The sequence below is a fragment of the Micropterus dolomieu genome, linkage group LG15 (genome assembly GCF_021292245.1).
Source record: "Micropterus dolomieu isolate WLL.071019.BEF.003 ecotype Adirondacks linkage group LG15, ASM2129224v1, whole genome shotgun sequence".
In the NCBI taxonomy this organism is placed as follows: domain Eukaryota; kingdom Metazoa; phylum Chordata; class Actinopteri; order Centrarchiformes; family Centrarchidae; genus Micropterus; species Micropterus dolomieu.
In genome coordinates, this window is record NC_060164.1 from 20,722,852 (window position 1) to 20,747,711 (window position 24,860).

Here is a 24,860-nt window from a genome sequence, read left to right on the forward strand (position 1 = left end):
ATTTGAGGATTATGGAGGCCACTGTGCTCTTAGGAACCTTAAGTGCAGCAGAAATTTTTTTTGTAACCTTGGCCAGATCTGTGCCTTGCCACAATTCTCTCTCTGAGCTCTTCAGGCAGTTCCTTTGACCTCATGATTCTCATTTGCTCTGACATGCACTGTGAGCTGTAAGGTCTTATATAGACAGGTGTGTGGCTTTCCTAATCAAGTCCAATCAGTATAATCAAACACAGCTGGACTCAAATGAAGGTGTAGAACCATCTCAAGGATGATCAGAAGAAATAGACAGCACCTGAGTTAAATATGAGTGTCACGGCAAAGGGTCTGAATACTTATGACCATGTGATATTTCAGTTATTCTTTTTTAATAAATTTGCAAAAATTTCTACATTTCTGTTTTTTTCTGTCAAGATGGGGTGCTGAGTGTACATTACTGAGAAATAAAATGAACTTTTTTGATTTTTGGAAAATGGCTGCAATGAAACAAAGAGTGAAAAATTTAAAGGGGTCTGAATACTTTCCGTACCCACTGTATATCGTACAGTACTATACTATAGTGTAGTGTAGGCACAGGTGTCATTGATAACCTTTGTAGTTAGGTGTTTCATGGCCCTGGTATTGTGCATACAGACTCACTGGGACACCTCATTGGAACAGAGCCATTGTTAATGTAATTAGCCCCATTTGTGCTTTACCTGCTGCCCTGAAAAAAAGGTTAATTGTAGCACTAAATACACACTTTTTTAACCACACAAAGACCCAGGCACAGAATGTGGATTCCTAACATCATTTATTAGCATAAATACTTCTGTACATTCTCAACATCATCCTCATCAACATTATCAATAGCGCAGTGGACAGGGTGTGACATCCAACAGCTATAACACAATACCCATCATTTCAGCTCAAACAACTTATATAAAAAAGAAAGAGACAAAAGGAAGAACACAATGGGATTTGGAAGGAGGTAAGACGAGAGGAGGATGAATCTTTATTCCTCAGCTGCTGTCTGAGATTTAGCAGCTCTCTCTTTCAGCTTGTCTGCATAAAACTTAAAGGACTCCTGTAAAGAGAAAAAAAGACGATTCAGCATCAAATATTTAAAACAAACTACCATACAGTGAGGCTTTGTGTGTGTTTCTATCTCGCCCCTCTTTCCAAAAGTAAACAGCAGTGGAGCCCCTCCTGGGTCTGTCTAAACAGTCTCCACTCACCAACTAGGTTGTCTCGTTTCATCTTTAAATCCCCATTAATACACAAATAAGGGATTTGTAGCACACTCCCCAAACACACACTTGGGCTCTCTGCCTCTGTTCCTGCCTAATTAATCAGTGCTTTGATCCAGACAAAGTGTTGTGGTGGGTGCTTTTTGGAGGGGAGAAGGTGAGAGCTTTCCTGCAGATTACGCTGGTTTGTTGCATTGTACGGTTGCTTATTAATGTATTAATTAATGCTGATAAATAGCTGTGTTCACTATAGTAGGAGAGAGAGAGAGCGATCCCGGCAGGGGTTTGAAACAAGTTCAAAGGGTCAGTTCACTCTAATCACAAAAACATATTTTCTCACTAGATTTGGTTATATTTGTCCAGGTTTTAAGATGTCGGCCTGAGATTTTTGCCTCACCAAACATAATGTGGAGCTGAACGGAATTTCATGTGTGGTGCTCAAAGCAATTTAAAAAAAAAAAATACAATCTATAAATACTATACAATCTGCCCACATCACTGAACAATGGAACTACTTTCTTCTTACTACTTCTGTGGATGATCCTGAGTAATGGGGACATTGGGTCTCATGCCAGAGCATTTTAATTTTCTTAATATATCTCTGTTACTTGTTTCTATGATGTTTGCTAGCACAAGTTTTCCAAGTAAAATGCAGCAAACTCTCGTAACTACTGCACAAACCTAAAATACTTAAATTGCCCGTTTCAACTTGATGAACGCTTTCGTGATATATGATCATTAGCATAATCAACAACCTCAAATTGCTGTATAAAGCTACCTGTCCGGCTCCATTTGTGGGCAAGTTTCAATCACAAAAATGTTACTTAAGTGTAAAAAGGAGAACTTCATGCTGTGGAGCTGCAGGCCCTGCTGTTGGAAGTCAGCGGATGATTAAAGATTACATTTAGCAGCGTGAGTAGTCACATAAGGGGATTTAAGAGAAAGACCATTATTATGGTTGTCAAAGCTATCGCAGAGCTGAGCTGTGACAGAAACAAAGAAAGAATGGCTTGTGACGTGACAGTCGCTGTGATAAATGAGAGAAGAACATTTACCATTAAGCTACAGGTGATGTTCACTGTCAGGTGTAACAAAGAAGTCACGTGGTGATTGTTGAACCTTGGCAGCCACGATGTACCATACATCACACATCACAGTTAAGAGCAAATCTGTTTGTACATTTCTGGGGAGACACACTGCATTGAGAAAACGTTTTTTTACAATGGAGCAGCAACGTCTATACAGATGGAGAGGAGGGAGACCAGCGAGGACAGGACGAAGATGTGTTTGGAGAAACTTTTGAACACCATGACTACTCACCTTACCCTCTCCTTGCAACTCCACTGGCTCTCCTTTGCTAATAAAACCCAGTCATCACCTAACTATCCTGACATTCAGTGAATAATGCAGCATCCTTCTTTCTCCTTCTATCTTTGCACTGCAGGTGAGTGATGGGAAGGTAAGAGGTGGGCTTCGTTCTACACCTGCCTCAAGGGGACAGCACATTAAAGTGCTGGGGCTGAGAGGGCTGTGTGTATGTGTATGTGTGTCTCTCTTTATGGCCCTGTGTGAGTCCTCTGCCAAAAATAGAGCTACATCAACTTACAAAATGTGCAGTGTGCTGAAATGCTCAAAAACACTAGGACCTAGAAAAAGAGAGCGGCTATTGCAGTGACACCATCTCGCTTACACAATCCATGTACTCGAAGGGCTTAGTGTCTGACATGCGCGCACACACACACATACACGCAGGAGCTGCAAGCCTGTGTATATTGAACTATCCTGAGCAGGCAGACTGCTCTGTCACATTACCAATGGAGCACACAGACCACAGCACACACACAATGGCACGCATTAGGACGCCAGCCGGACAACTGTCAGCACTAGTTAGGAGCTGCAATGTGCGTGTGTATGTGTATCTGTTCATAATATGTTGTTCATGTCTGCATGGTTGTATCAATATGGGCAGGTGTAGGTGTGTGTGTGTGTGTGTGTGTGTGTATATATGTGAGGTATCCACTGTGTGCTAATATAACGTAGGTTTGAGAAATAATTGAATAGTATCATATATGGACTTCCAGTAAAAATCAAATCATAACAACGTGATCATGACATGTTACCATTGTCTGAATTATTCATTCCAAGCACACTGTAATAAAAAAAGTAAACAAAGGTATTTAAGTTTTTGTTTTAGGGTGAAGACTCCCCCCCCCCCCCCCCAATGTAATTAGAGTGCAGCTCCCATCATTGCACTGTGTATCAATACATTTGCCATATTGTGACATTTCTCAATACTGGATCTATCAGAATATTGTTTGATATGGATTTTAAACTAGAGCTGCAACAATTAGGTGGTTTATTGATAAGTCGATTGATAGCAAAATAATTTGCAAATATTTGATCGTAATCAATTAATCTAAATATACCAAACATTCCCCAGTCCCAGCTTGTCATTTGCGAGATTTGCTGTTTTATGTTATAGTAAATTCAACCTGTTGGTTGGAAAAAACAAGACATTTCATGCCATTGCCATGGACTTCAGGAAATATCTTTTGCTGTTTTCAAGCATTTTATAGACCAAACAACAGATTAATTGAGTAAATAATAGTAATTAATCATTTTTCGATCTCTATGCAATCTATCTTTTTAAACCCATCTCCCTGCACCACTATACCATTGTGCTGTAAGCAATGGTCAAATTTTCCAGCACTCCAAAAGCCTGTAGAAGTCCAAAATAATGGTTTGTAGGAAAAACTGTAGGCTGGCTAAGCACTTTTCCCTCAGCAGCTCTTAAAGTTACACAATAGAACACCCAAATTGCTCAGTATTTCACGCAACATCTGAGTTTTTAAATACGTTGTTGTACTTTTTGTGCTGGTGACTGTAGAGTCACAATTTCCTTGTGTAACTTAGAGGACAATCACATATTGTTACTGACTACATGGGTGGAGTCTGTGTGGGTTTGATTTAAAGGTTGTTGGAAGACGTTCAAACATTACCCCCGAAACAGGACATTCAAGTATATTCTGTCCAACATCCTTAAATGCTGAGTGATTATGTAGAGCATCTCCTGTGTGTGTGTGTGTGTGTGTGTGTGTGTGTGTGTGTGTGTGTGTGTGTGTGTGTGTGTCTTACAGGGGGTTCAGGGAAGGGCACCGTCTCTCCTGCATCACGGTAAAGCACAGCCATCCGTTTGAGAGACAGCTCGTCTACAACGATCCCCTCCTTCTGCATCTGCTCATACAGAGCCTTGGCTGATGATAAGTCCTTATCCAGAACTGTCAGACAAGACGGGGAGAGACACAAAAAGTCAGTGAATGAGAGTAAAATCTCAACATGGTAAATTCTTACTTGAATTTAGACATTCAGGAAAAAAATTACAGTGTGTGTAAGGGGCAAAAAAATATGTGTCATATTTCTTGGTGGTATGTTCCACCTTGATTTATCGTCAATTGATTGGCACCAAGAACTTATATCTTAAATGCACATGCATACTGTCCAAATGTTGTATATACTTGTGTCTGCCATAAAGACACACACACAACCCATGCTTTTGCGAGGATAATGAATTGCTTCTAAAATGCTGCTGACTGCATATGTTAAACAAGCAGCAGATGGAAAAGCAGAACTGCAGTGAAGACCTCCACTGTGGGGAGAGGAAAAATCACCTCTGCAGGTAGACGTACCTGAAATGATGACTGAAATTATGTTTTGTTCGTGCAAGAGTAATCATCTGCAAATCTGAAACAGCATGAATGCGTGTGGGTGTGTGTATCAAAGAGACAAAAGTAAGGGAAGTAAGGTCACCGCTGTCAAAGAAAAAGGCAAGTTAAAGAGATGAGAGAAAAGAAAAGCCCTCAAAGAGGAAAAGTACATAGACGGGGCAGAGAACAGAGGCGAGCAGAGCATAGCTAATTGTGTCCCCTATGGCTGCCTTGACCGACCAGCTAGCTAATGCTAATTAAATAGTCATGTCTGCTCATCTCTGGTGTGACAAGATACGAAAGAGGGGAGACAGTAGGGTGAGAAGGTGAAGTGAAGGGGAGGACGTGCAGAGAGGATGTAGGTAAAAAAAAGTAGGGGAGGAAAAAAAAATTGGACATGGACAAGAGGGCAAGAAGCGATGGAGAGGGGAGAACAAAAACAGGAAGAAAAAAAGTTGAGTGGTGGACCATGTTGCGATTAGCACGCTAGGCTAGCCAAGACAGCCAACTCATTAGAGGACATGTGTTCTTCTAACCCCTGAAAGTCTGCCTACACACATGCATTGTTAATGCGTCCGCTAATGTTGACTTAGCCACAGGCCAGCGAGCCACCTGCTGCACCCATCCAATCTGTGTTAAACTGTGTGTGTGTGTCTTACCATGACATTTCATCAGGTATGGGTAAAGCACCTCCTTCTCAGTGAAGTCTGGAATCAGGCTCAGTAGGGCCTTGATCTTGCCCACCTGTGTACACAAGCAGGGCATTAATATACGAGAACAATATCTGTGTGGCCTTGTGATAATTTTTTAATGTGCAAATAATTGCAAATATGACATGAATAGAAAGTTCTGTTTTCTGACGTGGCCTTTACAGTCATTGCAGGTGTGCTCGACAGCGTATGACAGCTTTAATTTATCTTGGAAAGTAGTGATATGGGGTACTGAACTGAATACATTTACTGTTTATCAGACCACTAATGAGACAAGGATAAGGTTGCAAACACATTACAGCACAAAAACACAATTTTTATAACTTTATTCACTGATTTTGGTGAAACTGGATTAGATTTTATGGAGAAAATATATTTATTTCTAGTTTTTGTTCTTATTCCTTCACAACCAAAAAAAGCAGTTTCTGCGAGACATACTGAACAACCTGAGCAGAGTGGGAATAACTTAAGACAGAATGAGCGGGTGGATGGCTTTTTACCTGTCCGGGAATCTGAGCATTTCGAGACAAGTACGACAACAGCACCTCCTTCTGTTCAGCAACGGCGTTACAGCGCTACAGCAAGACAAGAGGGACAAGGAAGAAACGTGTAAGAGATAACATGAGCTGAAGGGGGCAGTGCATTGATTTCATCTTTTTTTAAAGTAATTAAAACTCTCCAACCTGAGCTCTTCACATACTTACAATATATAAACACACCCTAGCATTAATATAAACAGCCACACACCCACATTCAGGTTAAAGGTTAATTATGGATTTAATAACTAATCTCTGTTTATGAATTTAAATGTACAGAAATGTTCACATCAGAAAACATAATTATGATCACATAATTATGGTCACACTGAAGGCCAAATCACTCAGCACTCAGTGGAAATTTAAGTACAGCATAAGCGGCATGACTATCGCCTGCACAGCTTTAAGACAATTACTGGGAGACAGGAAGTAAAACAAGAGAAAGAAGAAATAAGCTGCAAAATTTAGTTTAATTCTACATTTTCCTATGATCATTATTCCCCTGAAAAGTGATGGAAAATCTTTGTGGCCTTTCTATTTCACTTCCCAGAACTCATCTGCAGATTACCACAAACAAATAAGCAAAGCTGGTGGAAATATCCTTCGCAAATAACTATATCCTGACCAATACTGTATTTTAACACATACATATTGAACAGGATCCCTTAAAGCTGTGCTTTAAAGAACTGCCACAAGAATGTGAACAGTGCGGAACATTTACAGTTACTAAACTTGTAATAAACTTGTCACTGCACTCTGGTGAACAAATGTTAAAATGTCACTGTTTCTATATCTCAAAGAAATTGTTGGCGTTTTTCTGCATCAATTTCTTGATATGAATAGATCTGTGATAAGCTAACATCGGCCCGTATACATCAGCATGAGGAAACACTAGATGGTCTAAAGTAATGTGGAGTTTGATATTCCCTTTGAGATAATCCCAGCAGCAGTTTTTTGGTAAAACTGACTCCGTATTGGCAGTGATGCAAATACAGAAAACAACCAAATGAGTCATTTCAGTGCACTAGACTTCAATAATACGATATCAATTTAAGGATGACACATTTAGAAATATATGTACTTCATGAAGAAAATCTGACAACAGACAGACTTCTGTTGCTTTAAGGTTTTACCTGTGCATGACTGCTTATGCTGAATACACGCAAGCCTGCATACAATATACTGTGTGTGGGTTTGACTGTGTATTTAAAGTGTGAGTGTGTGCGGGAGATGCATTAACGTTGCTGTGCTCTGAGGGAGTGTGTTCTCCTGGCTGAGCAGCAATAAGGTCCAATTACTAGCCAGTCGTAAACTAACGTGTTTCACTCCTTCTCCACCTTGTACAGAATTAAAAGCGAATAGTCTGTAAGGCTTTTAACAGGACGACACACACACACGGAGCAAGCTGCCTTCTTTCAGAGTCACCAAGCGGCAGAATGGCTTTAGTACAATCACGCAATTAGACCAACACTGAGCCACTTCGCTCAACTTTGCTCTATGCTCTCACTCACTCTCTTCTCAGTGTTTTTCTTCCCCTTGCTACACCAACCACTCCCAAAGGTGACGCCACAACCGACCGGTCCTCCCGTCTCCGCTGCTCCTCATACATGCTGCCTAAAAGCTCTGGATACCCAGGGAATGCTTACTCAGTCACCCCTCCCAACACACACATGCACGTAAGCAGTTGTGGACAAGTCCGTAAAGCACCTGCCTCACTGCCCCCTTCTGTCACTAGAAGACTCCTTAATGACGGACTTCATGCCTCTCCTCTCTTCTCGCTCCCCACCGGCCTCACCTCCTTCTCTCCTGATAGCCTTGTCATCATTATGGTCTGCTCGCCTACTTAAAAGCTTTTCAGAGTTTTGGTCCTGCTTCACTTATGATGGGATGGAGGAGTCGAGCTGTTACCCTCCAGTGACCCTGGAAGAGAGTCTAAACTCATTAACTTAACACTTTAACTACAAATGGGAGAACATGTTTTTAGAATAGTCTTTGCAGTGAAATGTCCTTGTAGTTTTATTTTCTAACACCATGAGCATTTGTTCCTGGGTTTTCTTTTTACCCATGTTCTGCATGAGTATTTAAATTTTTTACAATTTAAGAGGCATGGCATGGCGACTATGTATAAGTGGGATTCTCATATTTCAAGTGTTGCTTGGAACAACATGTTCTTTTCCAGAGCAACACCGCTCAATATTCATGATAACATCATCTTCAGTGTAAGCAAGATTTGACTGCAATCAAATAATCCCAGTGATCAGCTGATTAATTCTGACTGTCTTTAAAAGCAGGCTTATAATCCTGCTCCTATTGTGTTTAGCCCTTTTATTTAGATTGTTCTTATATTATTGATTCCAAGCTTATATACAGTTTTTAAATTAAATCTTTTTAAAGTTTGTTTCCGATTAATTTTCAAGTTTATTAATTTTCTGAACGGTGCCACATAAATATATTTGCCTTGCCCACAACTTTTATATACACAGATCAGCCATTACATTATGACCACATGTCTAATATTTTGTAGTTCCTCTTTTGCTGCCAAAACAGCCCTAACCCACTGAGGCATGGGCTCCACTAGACCTCTGAAGGTGTGCTGTGGTATCTGGCACCAAGACGTTAGCAGCAGATCATTTAAGTCATGATGTAAGTTGCGAAGCGGAGCCTCGGACTTGTTTGTCCTGCACATTTGCACAGATGCTCGATTGAATTGAGATCACTCAAATCCTTACGCTTGCCCATTTTTCCTGTTTCTAACACGTCAACTTCATTCACGTGATGCCTAATATATCTTACCCACTGACAAGTGCTACGTTAACGAGATAATCAGTGTTATTCACTTTACCTGTCAGTGGTCATAATGTTATGGCTGATCATATAATGTATAATTACATTGACGTATAATATAACTCTGTATAACCTTTATGTTATGTTGAACTGTCAACTTTATAGAGAGAAATGGGGAAAAAACGAGCCAAGATGCATATCAAGCAAGAAGCATATTATAGCTTTAGAATCATGTAATCCATAGTTTGTGTTTAAATAGTTATGAAGATGAGAGCAGATCGAAATCTATCTGTTCATTAACATGCAGGCTAGTTAGACATCCCTGCTTAAAAATTGAGAGGGATATTCACTCGAGATGTCATGGAGGAATGAAGAGCAGCACATGTGGCTTCTATCTCCAAATGTCACTACATTATCTTGTATTTTTCTGGGTCTCCCAGTTTCCCTCATTGTTACTCTAGTCCATGGACTGGTCCAGAAGGGATGCTGTAACTGACCTACTACTAAATAAAAGAAAAACAGACCAAGCCGGGCCCTAGCACAAAGCCCCTTTCAGATCTTTCTCACGAAGTACTGTATGTAGCCATTTTCTACTTTTCTCTACCGCGGTCTCATACTGTATTCATTAATTATCAGAATTAAGAAATGCAATAATGTTTCAAAATTCAATGCTGTACATTTAACTGTGCTTTTGGTTGCATATTCAGTGTATTCATTACTCATTTTGATTGTTTAAGTAGCTCTTGTTCAAAAGGTGTTCAGATTAGATCTACTATTTCTGCGGCAAATGTATGATTTATTAGATTATAATAACACACACACACACACACACAAAATACACACACACACAAAACAAAGAATAAATGTATGTCATGGTGAAAATAAGCAGCTAACATTGTGTGACAAGAACATAACATGACCGGAAAAACACCCTTTCCTTTAGTTCATCTTTAAAAAGTGCCGTAAGTGAGAGTAGTAAGTAATACATCTGTGTTCATTAGCGTGCGCTCTAGTCACACACGCAACTGAGTGACCCAAGAGGTGTACTCACTCAGCAAGAGAGTATGAAATTAAATGATCACTGTTACAGAGGAAGAGAGCAGTGTCTTCATTTTAATTTGTGTCTCATTCTGAGAATCTCTTTCGCTACCTCGCCCTCTTCGTCCTTCCTCTCGTCTCTCACCCATCTAGCTTCTGCAGATTCATGTCCCCAGGCTCAATGCAAAGTCATCGAGCTGTAATGTATGAACTGTGATGTGATGAATAAGTGAAGTAGTAAGGAGCCAGTCTCAGACCACCAGACTCAGTGGTGGAATGAGGCCAAGCATTTCCTGACATAAATGTGAGGCGGGATAAATAAGTCAACAATTGTGACGGAATAACGTCTCCACCATCACCAGGGTCTGACAACTGGACGAATGCATCAGGAAGCTGTGATGCACTAAATTCATCACCAGTTCCCTTGTTGATTTTTTTTTTTTGCAGATTTTAATTACTTTGATATAATAATTTAATATGTAGCCAAGTGCAAGACACTCAACTGGAGAAGTACGCAACGGGACAAAATGCTCCAGATGATTTAAAATGTATTTAAAGTGGTTACAAAAAGTTCAGTGCTGATTTTGATTCCCTTCCAGCCTAAATAATCGCAAACCAGCAGTACACGAGTCGTACTTGCACTTGGCCATCTGAAACTGAGAATTACACTCAACGACATTTGTCACTATAGCAGATTGTTGCATTTGGGTAACAATCGCAAAATTCAGATTCATTCAAAGGCCACCCATAGTTTTCCACAAGTAAGATATTCATAGCACCTTTATCTCCACTCTTCTTGACACAAGGACAAAACGGAGAGTAACAGATGCATGTGCGATGACCTGAGAACCATGGATTTCTTCACTTCATGTTTAAATAGTGATGAAGAGAAGCGAGCAAGAGCAGCAAGTAATGCATCTTTATGCATTTGCATGACTGCTTGTCAATTAACCTCCAATATTAATAAGTGTATCTCTGCTCAGCCTCTGTGGACCACGACCAAATATATCTGAAAACCTCACACACACACACAAAGACTCACAGCCAGCATGAATTTGGCATCTTCGACTTTATCCATTTCCAGCAGCTGGAGGAAGAGGTCTGAAGCTGGTCTGTAGCAGGCAAAGTGGTTGGCTAGCCGCTCTGCCATAGCACTCACTGAAACACAACATGCACATTCTTTAAGTACTGGACTGAATCATTCTTATTCTCATCTATTTTAAAATCAGTAATTTTGCTTTTGGTGTCATAGTTTGTATTTCTATTTCTTTCTATATACAAGTATTCATTGTGTGTGTGTGTGTGTGTGTGTGTGTGTGTGTGTGTGTGTGTGTGTGTGTGTGTGTGTGTGTGCGCGTGTGTGCGTCTTACACTTGTCTAAGGCCTTGTCATTTCCATCTTCCAAGATCTTTCTGAAGACGAAGGACATACTGGGACTTGTGCTGTCTGGACTAGTGAAGACTGCCTCCATCACCTCCACAGCTGACTCCAGATCACCACTGAAGAGGGTGGTTGGGAGGGAAAGAGAAGGTTAGTTCAGAAAACTACACCCTATCCTGAGGCAAGAAGGTCAATAGTGGACGATTCTTCAAAACCATGAACTGCATCCAATGACAACACTTTACATCCAATGCATGGCAGCTATGGCGTGGTTTAGGTTAGGGAATGATTGAAAGTGTTACACACCCATCCACCACCCAGCTTCAGCACCTCTGCTGTCATCCTTGTTAAAAAGGGCACACGCTGAACGCTCAGTGAATGTAAATTGTGAGACACAAAAAACGTCCAATATGGCCGTAATTTCAAGGGATATTGGGTTGGGAGAAAAACAATACTTAAGCCTAAACCATGATTTATGTATCAACTATCAAAGTGTGATTTGACCCCTGGGGGAGGAACATGCGCATAAGATATATCATGTGAAACTGACCAGATTAAAGAACAATAAAAAATGCACCCACATGCTTCTTTTAGACTTTGAATATTTTGTAATCGAACATGAAAATATAGTGGTTTTATTTTTTTGTGCTTTACAACCTCCCTCTGAGTGCAGGGCAACTCATTCTTCCACTGAGCTCACTCATCCACGCTCGTACTGTGAAATGTTTTTCTGCTGAGGTTGCTGCAACCAAACAAAGCCTGCAAACTAAAGCGCTACAAATCTAAAACAACTCAATCTGGCAACCCGACCTCGCTACTAACATTTTACGCTCCCTGCACCCTCCCCACCGTCACTAGTTGTAATGAATATTTAACATACAGGGTGTGTGTGCATCTTTGTGTATGTATATGCGAAAGCGTCCAGAGGTGGGGAAACATATCTACGCTGATTGTTGCGACTGGGACCGTCTGAATAATTCAGCAGGGGGCCCCTCTAAATGTGGCGCTCTGCTTTCTGGGCCTGCTTGCATTTCCGCCCAGGCTCTTAACCAGTCAGCTTGACTCAGATACAGCGGGGACGCTCGTGTCAGAGCCGCTCAGAGCGCAGCCCGCAGGGGTCAGGGTTCAAGCTGACAGGCCCGCGCTGCGAGGGCCAATCGCGCGTGAGACTGTCTTCCTATTCTTCGCTTCCTGCTGTCCCTCCAAGTTGGCATGGTGACGCACCCGCTTGAGCTGGGGCACGATCGCTAATGCGGCAAGTGCCGCAATGAAAGTTTGATGCACAATGTGCTTTATATTTTGTTCTCTGTTGTCTGAGAAGCGACAAAGCAACAGTGGAGGATGGGTGTTTTCTTGACATTAAAAGGAATCCATGAATAATCCTATTACGCCTGTGTCTCCTATTTGTACTTGACGCCCCGCTCGCCCTGTAAGCTTTTACTTTGAGTGTGTGTCAACCCGTGTCTTGTCACACTCTGCTGCTGGTACTGCACTTAACTGTTTACAAAATAGTATAAAAGATGGTACATTTAGTCATAAATTTAAATTATATTTTGCTCATGTAACATGCAGCTTTGCTCATCTATCTGTACTCCATTTGACAATATGTAGTTGGTATTCGTCTGCAAGGAATGTGACATGACGACAACTTCCTCAAAACATCAGATTTACGGAAACATCTGAAAGGCCGCGTATGTTTAAATGTGACTTATACTTTGTGTAGACTTTTATGTGATTTTAGGATATTTCAAATTACTCTGATGTTACGTTAAGTTTTGAGACAATGCAAAAGCCAGAAAGTTTCATTTAAGTGCCTCCTAAACTCATACGTAGCTTTCACAAGTCCATTAATAAATCACCACATATAGCCTTAGCAGTCTTACTTCTTGATGTGTGCCAGGGCCGTGTTGTTGACAAACACCATGCTGGACAGGTTGGGGGTTGTGCCGAGGCTCTTCATCAGGGACTCAATTTCCTGGATCCCCACCACATCGCCATGGCTACCCAGGGCCTGAACCAGTCTGGTGACTGCAAGCTGCGAGGGCACTTGGTCCGCCTGCAGCATGGACTTCAGTTTCTCAAGAGCATCTAATGAAGAGCACAAGAAGTCAGTTGTATGTATGTGTGAATGAAATGAGTACATTGGCGTGTTACCCCATACATGTCTGTTTCTTACCTTTGACCTGGCCTTTCTTGCTGTTTGTGATGATGAGCAAACTGGTGGCGATGTCACTCAGCTGGAAGCCCGGCACGCGAGACACAGCACTGAGAGAGACAAAGAATTTTCCTGGTTTGGAGTACTTTATTTTGTAATCTTTTGTTTTGGAAGATGTACTGTTTAACACACTATGCAACATGTCAGCTGCTGAAAGTCTGTGGTATCATCGTGCGTAATGTAATCCCATGTTGGATGGGCAGTTGCATTGCTATGATGCAAAAATAAAAGATCATCATTTACATTTCAATAGATGTGAGATTATGTCTACCATGGTTTCATGTGTTGGCTGCAACATGTAACTTCTTACCAGGGTGGATTGTACACAGCTATTAGAAAGTCCATTATTTCTAACTTCAGAGCTGATACTGTACCATTAAAAGCAAATCTTTAATCTGTGATGACTCAGTTAATATTTCTGTGGCATTTTAGTCACAGCTGAAAGACAGAAGACAGACAAGACAATGGGAACAAAAACAGCCTGTTGTGACCGTGAAAATAACACCAACATCAAACAGTTGATTACTTCCTGCTGAGCTGCTGCATGTGTGTGTATGTATATCTGTGTGTGGTATTATGTGGGAGGGCGGGGATGGGTCACGCTGAATGCTGCGGTATTGAGGCGGCCGGTGGCTGCCCCGCTCCTCACCACTTCTTCCTCTCAACTTTCCCTCCCTCGCTCCATCTGCTAGTCTATTTGCCGTTCTTTTCAGCCCTCCTCCTTTTCATTTCTTTGCCACTAAAACCTCAATCAAGCTTGCCTCCCGTCTTTTTATTTTTTATTTCTTATTATAGCCCTGCAACCAGATTAATCCGTCCGCTCAATTGAGCATCAGGCCGGCAATCCTTATCATCACGGCGACACCAGGCCAAGCAGCATCCGGCAGCTGTGACAGGGTCACAGCGGAGATTGGAGCGGGAAACAGGGTCGCCGACGGATTGCCGTGGAGACCGAGCAGTGGGAGTGTGCGGTCAGAATTATTCTTATCGGGTGGAAGAAAATCTCTAGAGGCTGTTTCCCACACACCTTTCCCCAACACACACACTCTCCCTCGCCTTCTCCTTCTAGGGGTATTGTGCTTTAGCCAATGAATCCATCATCTACCTCTTCCTCTCTCTCATCATCATCACGCTCTCCCAATCCCTTAATCTCACCATAAGCACCCCGCTGCTCAATTCTGTACAGATTACCCAAAAACAAACACACACACCAAGACAGAATTAATTCTTATAGCGTCTTCATTAACCTCGTACATGATTAAATCTAGCCCTCCTCCCCTCGTGCACTCCTCCTTTCCTATTTAGCTCCTTTTATCTCCTTCCTTTCCTCCCCATTTCCATCTTTCCCCGACTCTCTTTTCAGCTCATTTCACTTCTCATTTAGAGTGCAGATAAACGAAGCTTTTATCCAGGCAGGGATGCCATAAACCAATTCAAACAGACTAGAGATGGGTTATCACTTGTATTGCCTCGCGCTTGTTGAAACACGGGTCTAAAATTGATACGATTATTTCTCATAACATAAGAGAGTGAACCATGTTGAGCGAAGAAAACAGGAATGAGACTGATAGTGTAATAGATGTTTTCTTTGCCTACAAATTAGTGGCTGCATCTCTTCTTTCTTGTATCATGCCATTATATTATTATGCCGGGTTTTTTTTAACACTTTGCTTCTGTGTTTTTCCTCTGCAGGGAGAAAGTGATATAAAAAAAGGACAGAATGAGATAAAGAAGAGGGAAAGGGAGGAGATAACCTAAAAAGACAAACAGAGCAGAGAAGATCAGTGCTGCGCAATGCACAGATCTCTAATACCTCTGTCTGCCAATCCATCTGTCTCCAGGCTCAAGCCCTGATATGTTCCCCATAACACAACAACACATGATACATTACTAATTGGGAGAAGATTGATGTTTTTGTGCAAAGTCAACCGCTTCCCAGAAAAAAATAAAATCTGTACATCTAAGCGTGTGTGTTTGGGGCTGTTCATATCCAGCAGCGCTGAGTGTGTTAGCACACAATCAGTTTATAATCCTCATGTCTATTGAGAAGATGTAGTTTTAGCCTGAGGTGACCCAGTGCCACAGACGGAGGAGCAAGGGAAAGTAGCAGAGCATTAGCCAAACTGCATGTTGAATTTGTTCTGTTTCTAACCAAGATCTGTCTGCCCTGAGGGTGAAAATTCATGATGATCTGAAAGAAAAGGGTTCTTTGTTATTTAGCTGCTGTTAATATTTGAATTGAAACAGACAGCTGGTCATCATAAATTAGTATTAGTATTAACACAGTTCGAAATCAAAGCAAAACAATGGATGAGAAATGTTTCCTCAGGGAGCCAAACCCGATACTGTGGTTCGATACTGTTTATGCCTAGTATCATAACGTGGAATAGACAGTAATACTTTTCCTCTTTTGTAAATTTCTTTTCATTGCAGAATAAGGGGTTAAGGCACTTACATGTCCTTGACTACCATGGCATCCTCAATGGATCCCTTGGCCAACAGGGCACGGATCAGGTGGTCATAAAGGGCAGGGCCTAACGCCATACCCTTTTTATCTGCATCCTTCAGCATCCCATAGGCTTCTGTGGAAAGTACACAATACAATGCCAATTTAATTTCACTAAAATTCAGATTTTTCTTTTTGGTGACTCCAAACTGTCAGTGAGTACTTGTGAAGTCTGTTTTATGCTTCACCAGGCTCTGTGTGTCTGTGAGATGTGAAAGTATTGTTAGAACCGTTGCAGTTCTACACAGCTTTATAAGGAGTCAGTATTTTTCAGCTGAGGAGCTTGTCTGATAGTGAGACAGCTTCTGAAACCCTCACACCTTTACAACATGGGGTGGGTTATAAAGGTGTCTGTTGAGAAAGTATGCAGGGTTACACTATTAATGCCTTTGAGGTAAGATTGTCCAAGTGTGTGTCATTATCTCCTTATTTAAACAATTATCACATCTCAGCCCTCTCTGTGACTGCAGTGTGTGGCTGTTTTGAATTGCTATAAACACTTGACGGACAGCCGTGGTCGGTTAACACATTGTATGAACTGGTCTGTTTCGAGAATAACTTGATCTTGAGTCCAATTTCATATCCATAGTTAAAAACTATACGGTTGACTCCCAGCAGCTCTAACCTGGCACGAATCAGCAGAGTAAATGAGTAAATAAAAATGTTGCAGCTGTTTTCTTCAGGATTTGAAACCAGAACTGAAAGACTAGTGTATAAAACTTGACGTGACTTGGCAAGACTGAGGACACCAACTGGAAGCCCTTGTTGCTGATTGTGCTGTATGTTCTAAAAGGCAGTTGTTTGCTTAAATAAAAGTGATAAGCTAAAAGTATATCAGGGCTGTAGGAAACTTTACACACCTCAGATTTCTTCTGCTTCTTATTGTGTTTAAGTTTGCCTCTATATCATGTGGGACAACAACACTGCGACCTCCTGCTGCTTACCTTTGGCTTTGCCCCGTTTACAAAGGGCCATCAGACGGACCTGGTATTCACTACTGCTTTCAGCTGTGGCGGGGGTTGTTGCTGACTTGACCTGCTTCTTGGTGGCAGCTTGTTCATACCAGGTCTGTAAATGACACACACACACACACACACACACACACACACACACACACAGAGAGAGAGAAAGCGAGAGCGAGAGAACAGTGATAAAAGTCTGATGTTTCCATTAAAACACAGCTACAACTCAGCATTCAAGCCTGTATTCATGTTCAACTGTGTGCTGGATGTGAGCTGGTGTGTGCAATAATACAGGGCAGGGCCCCCTAATGCTCGCTCACCCGTGTAGCAGTGAGGGGAGGGGGTTAAGCTGTATTGGCTGGGGGCAAATTAGGTTTGGCACCCCAGGGGCAAAAGAAAAAAGTGTGTGTGTTGGAGCCGGGGTGTCAACTCAAGAGCCCCAAGGGTCACCAAGTTCATCGCTCCAGGCAACGGCAATCACTTCCTGTCTCATCATGCTTCGGGCTACTGGAGCACACTCACGTGCAAAGCTGAGGAAAAATGCAGCAAGGAGGAATGGAGCACTAGAATATTATATTATTTAAAGCAAAACTCCCCCGTGTTTTTAGTGTATTCAATTTGTAGTACATATTCAGATTCCGTCGACTTCATTTAGTCTTTTGGTCAGAATACAGTCGAGGCCACATGAACATATATCACTAAGAATCCAGCAGCAGCCATATGGTGGCATTTAGCTGCTGGCTAAATTAGTCTGGCATTACAGATTTACAGACAGATCAAGCTGTAATTCCTCTCACCAGCCAGCCGGTCTGATTGACCACACTTCAGATCAGAGCTACAATCCTGTTTCCTCTGCATGTAATGAACAGAGGCTTAAAGTGGGATGGGGAGGTGGGGGCTGTATGGAGAGAGCAGTTGATAAGAGTCTTCAGAGGTTTTTTGGGGTTAGTTCTTATGATTATAGGTTGGGGTCAGCTTGCTCTTTGGTTAATCTATGCAGTACGAAAATAATTGGGAATGAGACCATTGTATTTTAAATGATGAGTGCAGCTCCAGTTTAGATTTGCCTCAAACACACTCAATACTCATGTACGCAGTTCCAATGAAGCTCCTTGCTCAATACTTTATTTATTTATTAAAGTACTCTTATCTATTTAGCTTTTTGGAATATGAGCTGTGCTATATTTTATGCTTTTATCAAGGAGACTTCTAATATCAAGGTAGAGCTGCAATTTACGATTATATTCTTTTGTGATTAATCAATTAATCTATATAATGTAAGAAGTCTGTGAAGGTTCTCTGTCATCCAGGTCACAGTCAAGGTTGAGGTCAAAGGCAACCTCAACCTTCGTTGGATAACGTAAGAACATACTGCGAAATGACTGACTATGACAAGGTCCCAGAGACATCTACAAAGTGCTTTTTGTACAAACAAAAAAATATTTGATTTACAATAAGAAAAACTGCAAATTACATTTGATAAGCTGGAAAATATTTGCCAGTTATGCTTGATAAATTGCTTAATAATATTATCAAAATTGTTTTTGATATATATCTATCCATCAACTAATCATTTCAGTACTATAACCACGGGTACCTCCATCCCATTTCATCCAAGATTTAAGGACAGAAATGTATGTACCATTGTGATTTGTGTTTAACCATCAGTGCTGCATGGTTGTGTGTTATGTATGACCTCGGGCACTTTCAGAGGAACCTCCCAGCAATTATTCTTCTGAATAGCAGATCAGTCTAATGAGCGTTACTGGGATGTACATATTATAAAGCTGGGGTTTTACCTCAGGCACCTCAAAGGGCACCTCCTGGCCATTATTCTTCAGGATGTCTGCCAGCATACGCAGGGTCCTCTCCCGGGGAATGACGTTCTCCTCCTGCATCTTCGTCCACACTGCTTCTGCTTTCTGCCAGCTGTTTGTCTCTTCTGAAAACAACAAGAAACAAGGCAGTGGGAATGAGAAAAGGTGTAAATTTATGACATCCAAACACATGTGGTGTACAGACAGTCCTTATTGGTTGCATATTTGTTGCAGCTCACCACTCAGCCTGCACCACAGAGTCATTTCTGACAAAGCGCTCCATGCTGAGAGAGGACAATCAAAGCACTAATCTGATCAACTGACTGACTCCTAACTATGGTGTAATTTAGGAAACACACCAACTAGTGGTGTGTGTGTGTGTGTGTGTGTGTGTGTGTGTGTGTGTGTGTGTGTGTGTGTGTGTGTGGAGAAATGGTGGTAATGGATTGACAATCAGGTTTAACACTCCAATCACAACTGTGATCTGTACTGCTCTCCATTGCAGCAATCACACCATGTCTCCTGCTCTTACTTCTGACTGATCCCATTCTCTGTCACGCACATACATGCCCACACACAGAGCCAGACTGGTGCGTGAAATCTGGAATCCTAAATTCATTCTTAAGTTATGTCTAAAACATATTTTGAAGTCACAATGACCTTTGAGTCAAAAGCATCACCTATTGAGTGTGACCAACTGTGAAATATGGTTACAATCTCCCTTTCTATTCCTGAGTTATGATGTTGAATAATGGCAAGAAAAGTGTTTTTCCAGGACATGATGCCACAATGAAGGTTGTAGTTGACCAAAGTGCTTTCCAGATTCAGAATACACAACAGATATACACAACAAAAACAGTAGGAAAGGTCAATAATATCAACACTCTACTCTGTTTGAAAGCCAATGAATAGAGGTGGGTCTTTAGCAAGGATTTGAAAGCGTCAGCAGTCCGAGCAATTCTTATTTCAAAAGGTAAAGTATTCACATAATTAGGAGCAGCTACTGAAAAGACTCGGCCACCTTTAGTTTTTAACCTGGATCTGGGGCCATCAAGGAGCATCTGAGCAATAAAATCTACAAATCAATCCTGAAGCGCAAAGGAAGACAATGAGTGAGGCTAAAATGGGTTGCTCACACTTTTTAGTTCCAGTTAGAACTCATGTTACTGCTTTCTGGACTAATCGTAACGATGACTGAACCACTCCAACATACAAAGAATTACAGCAGTCTAGTCGAGATGTTATAAATGCATGGATTTACTCTATAGAGAGACAGAAACTTACTGCAGAGACGGAGGATGTAACTGTACATCTCATCTCTGTCGCACTCAAACAGCTTGGCTGTCATGTCCACCATCTGCTCCAAGGACTCCATCTATATGAAGAAACATAACAAAATATCACTCAGGTTGGGATTTTTGCTTGTGTGGCCGTGGTTTCTGTAGTAACCAGCCTATTTGTCTTATTTACCTGGTTGGCAGAAATGCATTTCTCTGCATACCACTGCAGGCGTCCAGGCCTTGCTCTCAGCCCGGGGGTCTACAAAAAGAAAAAAAAACAGAGGAGAATATATAAGGAATAAAACTAGAGTAGATAAATAACAGTAAATATTGTACATACCCACAATCCTTTATATTTATACTCTTATATTTATATACTCTTTATCTATCTACCTTTGACAAGTGTGCAATTGCGACAAAAGAATTTCCCCTCTGGGATAAATAAAGTATTTCTGATTCTGATTAACAGACTGTAGCTGCATTAAACATCTACTGGGTGTCATTGTATGCATCTCATGTGTGCATCATGTGGATGCTTTTCTCAACCTGTCTGTTTTCTTTTTAGCGATTTTACTGTGTTCCCAGATGTCAGCAATAAACTTACTACATTAAATGACAAGACAATGTTATTAGGGATAAAAATGCCAAATCCAAGTCGTCATCAACCAGAATTATCATTCAAATCTTGCCTAGGGTATTTCAAAGCATCAGACCTAAATCACAATGCAAGGAGGATAGAAAGATACACGTATTTTACAATTATAAATTTATAACATCAAACCATTAATGCATTATCCATTGGGTAAATGTCTATTGATCTACACAAACCCATCCAGACTAAAAAGGATGGCATGATGAATGTGAAGTTAATGTTTGTGTGACGTTGAGTGGGCTTAAGCATATAGGTACATAACATAGGTACAAGGCAGTGCATCACTACACAAATAACACACCTGTCCATTAAAAAGTGTTTAGGGGAGTCTGATGCAAGCATTTGGCATCAGAGCTGCACAGCAGGGCTGCAACTGAAGATTATTTTCATTATCAATTAGTCTGTGCGTTATTTTTTCTGTTAACCAATTAATCATTCATTTATAAAATGTCAGAAAGCAGTGAAAATGTCCATCCCATGTATCCAGAGCCCAAAGCTGACACCTCAAAAATGCTTGTGTTCGACCAACAATCCAAAATCAAAATATATTAAATTTACAATCATATAAAACTGACGACATTAGAGCTCCATGGTGGAAAATTAAATACTTTTCATCATAAATGTCAAAAAAAGATCTGTGTACCCTTTTTATTAGCTTTGCTAAAGTCTCTTTTTAATAAAGATGCACTGATGCAATACCTGTGTCTGTAGTGTACTGTGAAATTAAACTGTTGTGTGAGTCTGTGCGTTGTAACAAAAAGTTGCATTCTGCATTTTAGCATGTCATTGATGATAAAAAAAATAAATAAAAAAAAAACACATGCATTTTTAGATCCAAAATACAGATTAAAAATACAAAAAAGGACAATAAGAATTTAGGTTTAAATGTACTGGCTATAAAGTCCCAACAGCCCTAAATAGTCTTGTATTTTTGGGAGATTTGTAGTACTTTAGGACAGGATGATATGCAGATAGAGTTCGTGGGCTGTCAAATAAGGGCTGACATAGATTGATCTGCAGGCTCGTGTAGCTAAGATTTAGCCTGATATGTAGAGTGACTAGATGATTATTATCATGGAATAACAGTGATCAGGATTTCATCTGTCTCTTGGGGCTTTGATACAATCTGAATACGACTAGGATTAAGAAATCTCCCTCTCCCTCTCGTCCTGGTAATCTGGCTGAGAAAAAAAAGAGAAAAAAGAGAAAGAGAGACAGAGTGATCTGCCAGGAAGTTAATCTGAACAGGGATCAACAGCGCTCAATCCCCGCTGGCCTCTTTGATGGGAGCCCATCATACTGTGAGAGGCACTGCAAAGTCAAGAAAAGACTGGCTTCATCCCTTTCTGTGACCATCCCTCACTGGCGTCATCCTTTCCTCTTTCAATCCCCACTTCTCTCAATCCCTCCCCACTTTCTCCAAATCTCCCCTGCTCCTGCTCGGCCTTTTTCCCTGCCTCTCCATCCATCCATCCGGCCCAGGCAAAGGCATTATGTTCTTACCCAAGCAGCCAAAGGGACAAATTAAAATGTGTTGCTCTCTCTCTCTCTCTCTCAGTCTGTCTAATCTTCTTAGAGACTAAGGCCCAGTGCAAGTGCTCCATCTTTTTGCCTCCGATTCCGTTTACTTGGTAAAGTCTTGCGGGCTCAAAGCAGCCTTTGCGCATCTACTTGCAAACACACGCACACACTCACACAAATGTGCTTGGGATTTGGAATCTGTCAGGACAAATCTCCCTAATCTGGGCAGAAAACAAAATCCTCAGAAATAAGAAGGCACATGATTTGCACACGCACAGGTGGATCAAAAGAATACAAAGTAGAAACACCACAGACACTCTCACTTTCACAAAGAGATAATGGAAAAATGTCATCAGGTCAGATTATGTCAGGACAATCCTCTCAGGACACACACACACAGCAGAGTGTATTAAAGTCCATCACTCTGCCTCTTTCAGTCTTGTGTGGCCTTACAGGTTTCTCTCTCATCCTTATATACAAAGAAAAATACCTTGTCTCACATCCACTTAACAAACCCTCTCCATCTCAATTCCTAATGTTCTAATTCCACTAATCACCTGGCCACTTAGTTCACACACACACACACAAACCCCTCTCCCTAACACAAAAACACATAATGGCTCACCACTCTTTAGCAATACTACCTAACCTTGACCACCACACACATGCGCGTGCCACAATAATAGGCCCGGCCACCTGACAATCCTCTACCTAACCTTGACCATTTAGCACAAAATTGGCCACCTTTCTCTATCATTACATTTAATTAGCTGTGATTAATCAGCAGCCAATTATACCAAACACAGCCCAAAGAGAGACACCACTCTGGACTGCCACTTGACGCTCTCGGTGGGGGGGGGGGGTATTTGTAAGTGTGTGTATGCATATTTGAGTGATAGATATGATCCTATTGTATTATATATCCACAGAGCTATATCTATCATCAAGTACAATAAGTTCAGAAGTAAACTTTCTGTTCAGAGAATTTGTTCTACAAATCTACACAAGTGGGCAGCAGCTTGTGAAATATTTCATGTTAGTCAGAACTTACAGAAGGTCACCACCACACAGTTGATTATACTTTAAAGCTACATTAATCAATATTATTATATTAACAATGGATGAAATACCTAGTAACCCAGGGTGAATTTGTCATCCACCTCTGCAGTTCCCCTCAGCTCTATGAAGTCTTTTAGCTGATTGTTTTGGTTTTCCAGCCCACAACATTACTGTTTTGGAAAGAAAGCTCTGATTAAACCAACTATACGCTACCTGCTCAGCACTCAGTCAGCAATGAGCTGGGTAACAAGCATTTAGGTTTAAGAACCAGATATTTCCTAGAGGGAATCTTCGAAACCAATATGGAGTGAACATCAGTTTGCCAGAAGCACAACTTTGAATAAATGCTAATGTTGCTCCACATCCGCTGGATGTGGTAACTGCTGACACATTCTCTCCAACAACTTTATGGAAGCGATAATATGTCAATGTTGCCCAAGTGGCAAAACATTTTTGGCAACAGACCTGAATGTTTTCTGTTGTATTATATAATTGTAAATTGAATACCTTTGGGTTAGACAAAGCAAGCGAAATGAGGATGTCAGCTTGGGATCTGAAAAATTGTACTATCATGTACTACTACTAATAATAGTAATAAATAACATTTATATAGTGCTTTTCTAAGTACTCTAAGACGCTTTACAGTGGGTAAGATGAAAACAGAAGAAAAAAAAATAGAAGCGATGGTGAGAGAGGGGAATGAAGTTAACTGACTGAACTCTTGGTCATTCCAGCCAAGCAGTCTATCCACCATAACATCACACTACAAATTGACGCCTCAACCATCACTCCAACCAGGGTGGTGAGAAACTTGGGTGTCATGATTGATGACCAGCTGTCCTTTTCAGACCATGTTGCTGCTGTCTTTCAGTCGTGCCGCTTTGCTCTATACAACATAAGGAAAATCAGGCCCTACCTAACTAAATATGCCACCCAACTTCTGGTACAGGCCATGATTATCTCTCGCCTTGACTACTGCAATGCCCTCCTAGTAGGTCTTCCAGCTTGTGCGGTGAAACCCTTAAAAATGGTTCAGAACGCAGCAGCGCGTCTGGTTTTTGATTAGCCCAAAAGGACTCATGTCACTCCATTACTCAGTGACCTCCACTGGCCCCCCGTGGCCTCCAGAATCAAATTCAAGTCACTTATGCTTGCATACAGAGTGACTACTGGGTCTACACCCATCTACCTAAACTCCATAATACAAACTTACGTTCCTTCTCGGCCGCTACGCTCCTCCAATGCTACGCTCCTCACACAAAGCAATCTCAGTCCCGGCTGTTCTCATCTGTGACACCACGATGGTGGAACGAGCTACCACACGCCATCAGAGCAGGGACGTCCCTCTCTAACTTCAAGAAGCTCTTGAAAACTCATCTCTTCCGAGAACACTTCCTCTTATAACACCTCTAACTCCTAACCTCTAACATGCACTTCCTGTGCTCTTCTTCTTCTATCCCCTACAATTAT

The 24,860-nt window shown here is 41.2% G+C and overlaps 1 protein-coding gene across 1 annotated transcript in view; it reads right to left on the bottom strand.

The window, feature by feature from the left end:
• Positions 1 to 773: 773 nt before the first annotated feature.
• The window catches only part of lrpprc (leucine-rich pentatricopeptide repeat containing), an 88,299-nt gene continuing 64,212 nt past the window's right edge, over positions 774 to 24,860 (bottom strand). Inside the window, exons 26-38 of the mRNA XM_046070022.1 lie at positions 20,349 to 20,417; positions 20,163 to 20,253; positions 18,861 to 19,003; positions 17,044 to 17,167; positions 16,049 to 16,175; positions 13,555 to 13,643; positions 13,262 to 13,466; positions 11,370 to 11,497; positions 11,041 to 11,156; positions 6,141 to 6,215; positions 5,590 to 5,674; positions 4,362 to 4,504; positions 774 to 1,063 (exon numbers count right to left, since the gene is read on the bottom strand). Of these exons, the coding sequence (XP_045925978.1) occupies positions 992 to 1,063; positions 4,362 to 4,504; positions 5,590 to 5,674; positions 6,141 to 6,215; positions 11,041 to 11,156; positions 11,370 to 11,497; positions 13,262 to 13,466; positions 13,555 to 13,643; positions 16,049 to 16,175; positions 17,044 to 17,167; positions 18,861 to 19,003; positions 20,163 to 20,253; positions 20,349 to 20,417 (1,467 nt within the window). The 3' untranslated portion in view covers positions 774 to 991. The remainder of the gene's footprint in view (positions 1,064 to 4,361; positions 4,505 to 5,589; positions 5,675 to 6,140; positions 6,216 to 11,040; positions 11,157 to 11,369; positions 11,498 to 13,261; positions 13,467 to 13,554; positions 13,644 to 16,048; positions 16,176 to 17,043; positions 17,168 to 18,860; positions 19,004 to 20,162; positions 20,254 to 20,348; positions 20,418 to 24,860) is intronic.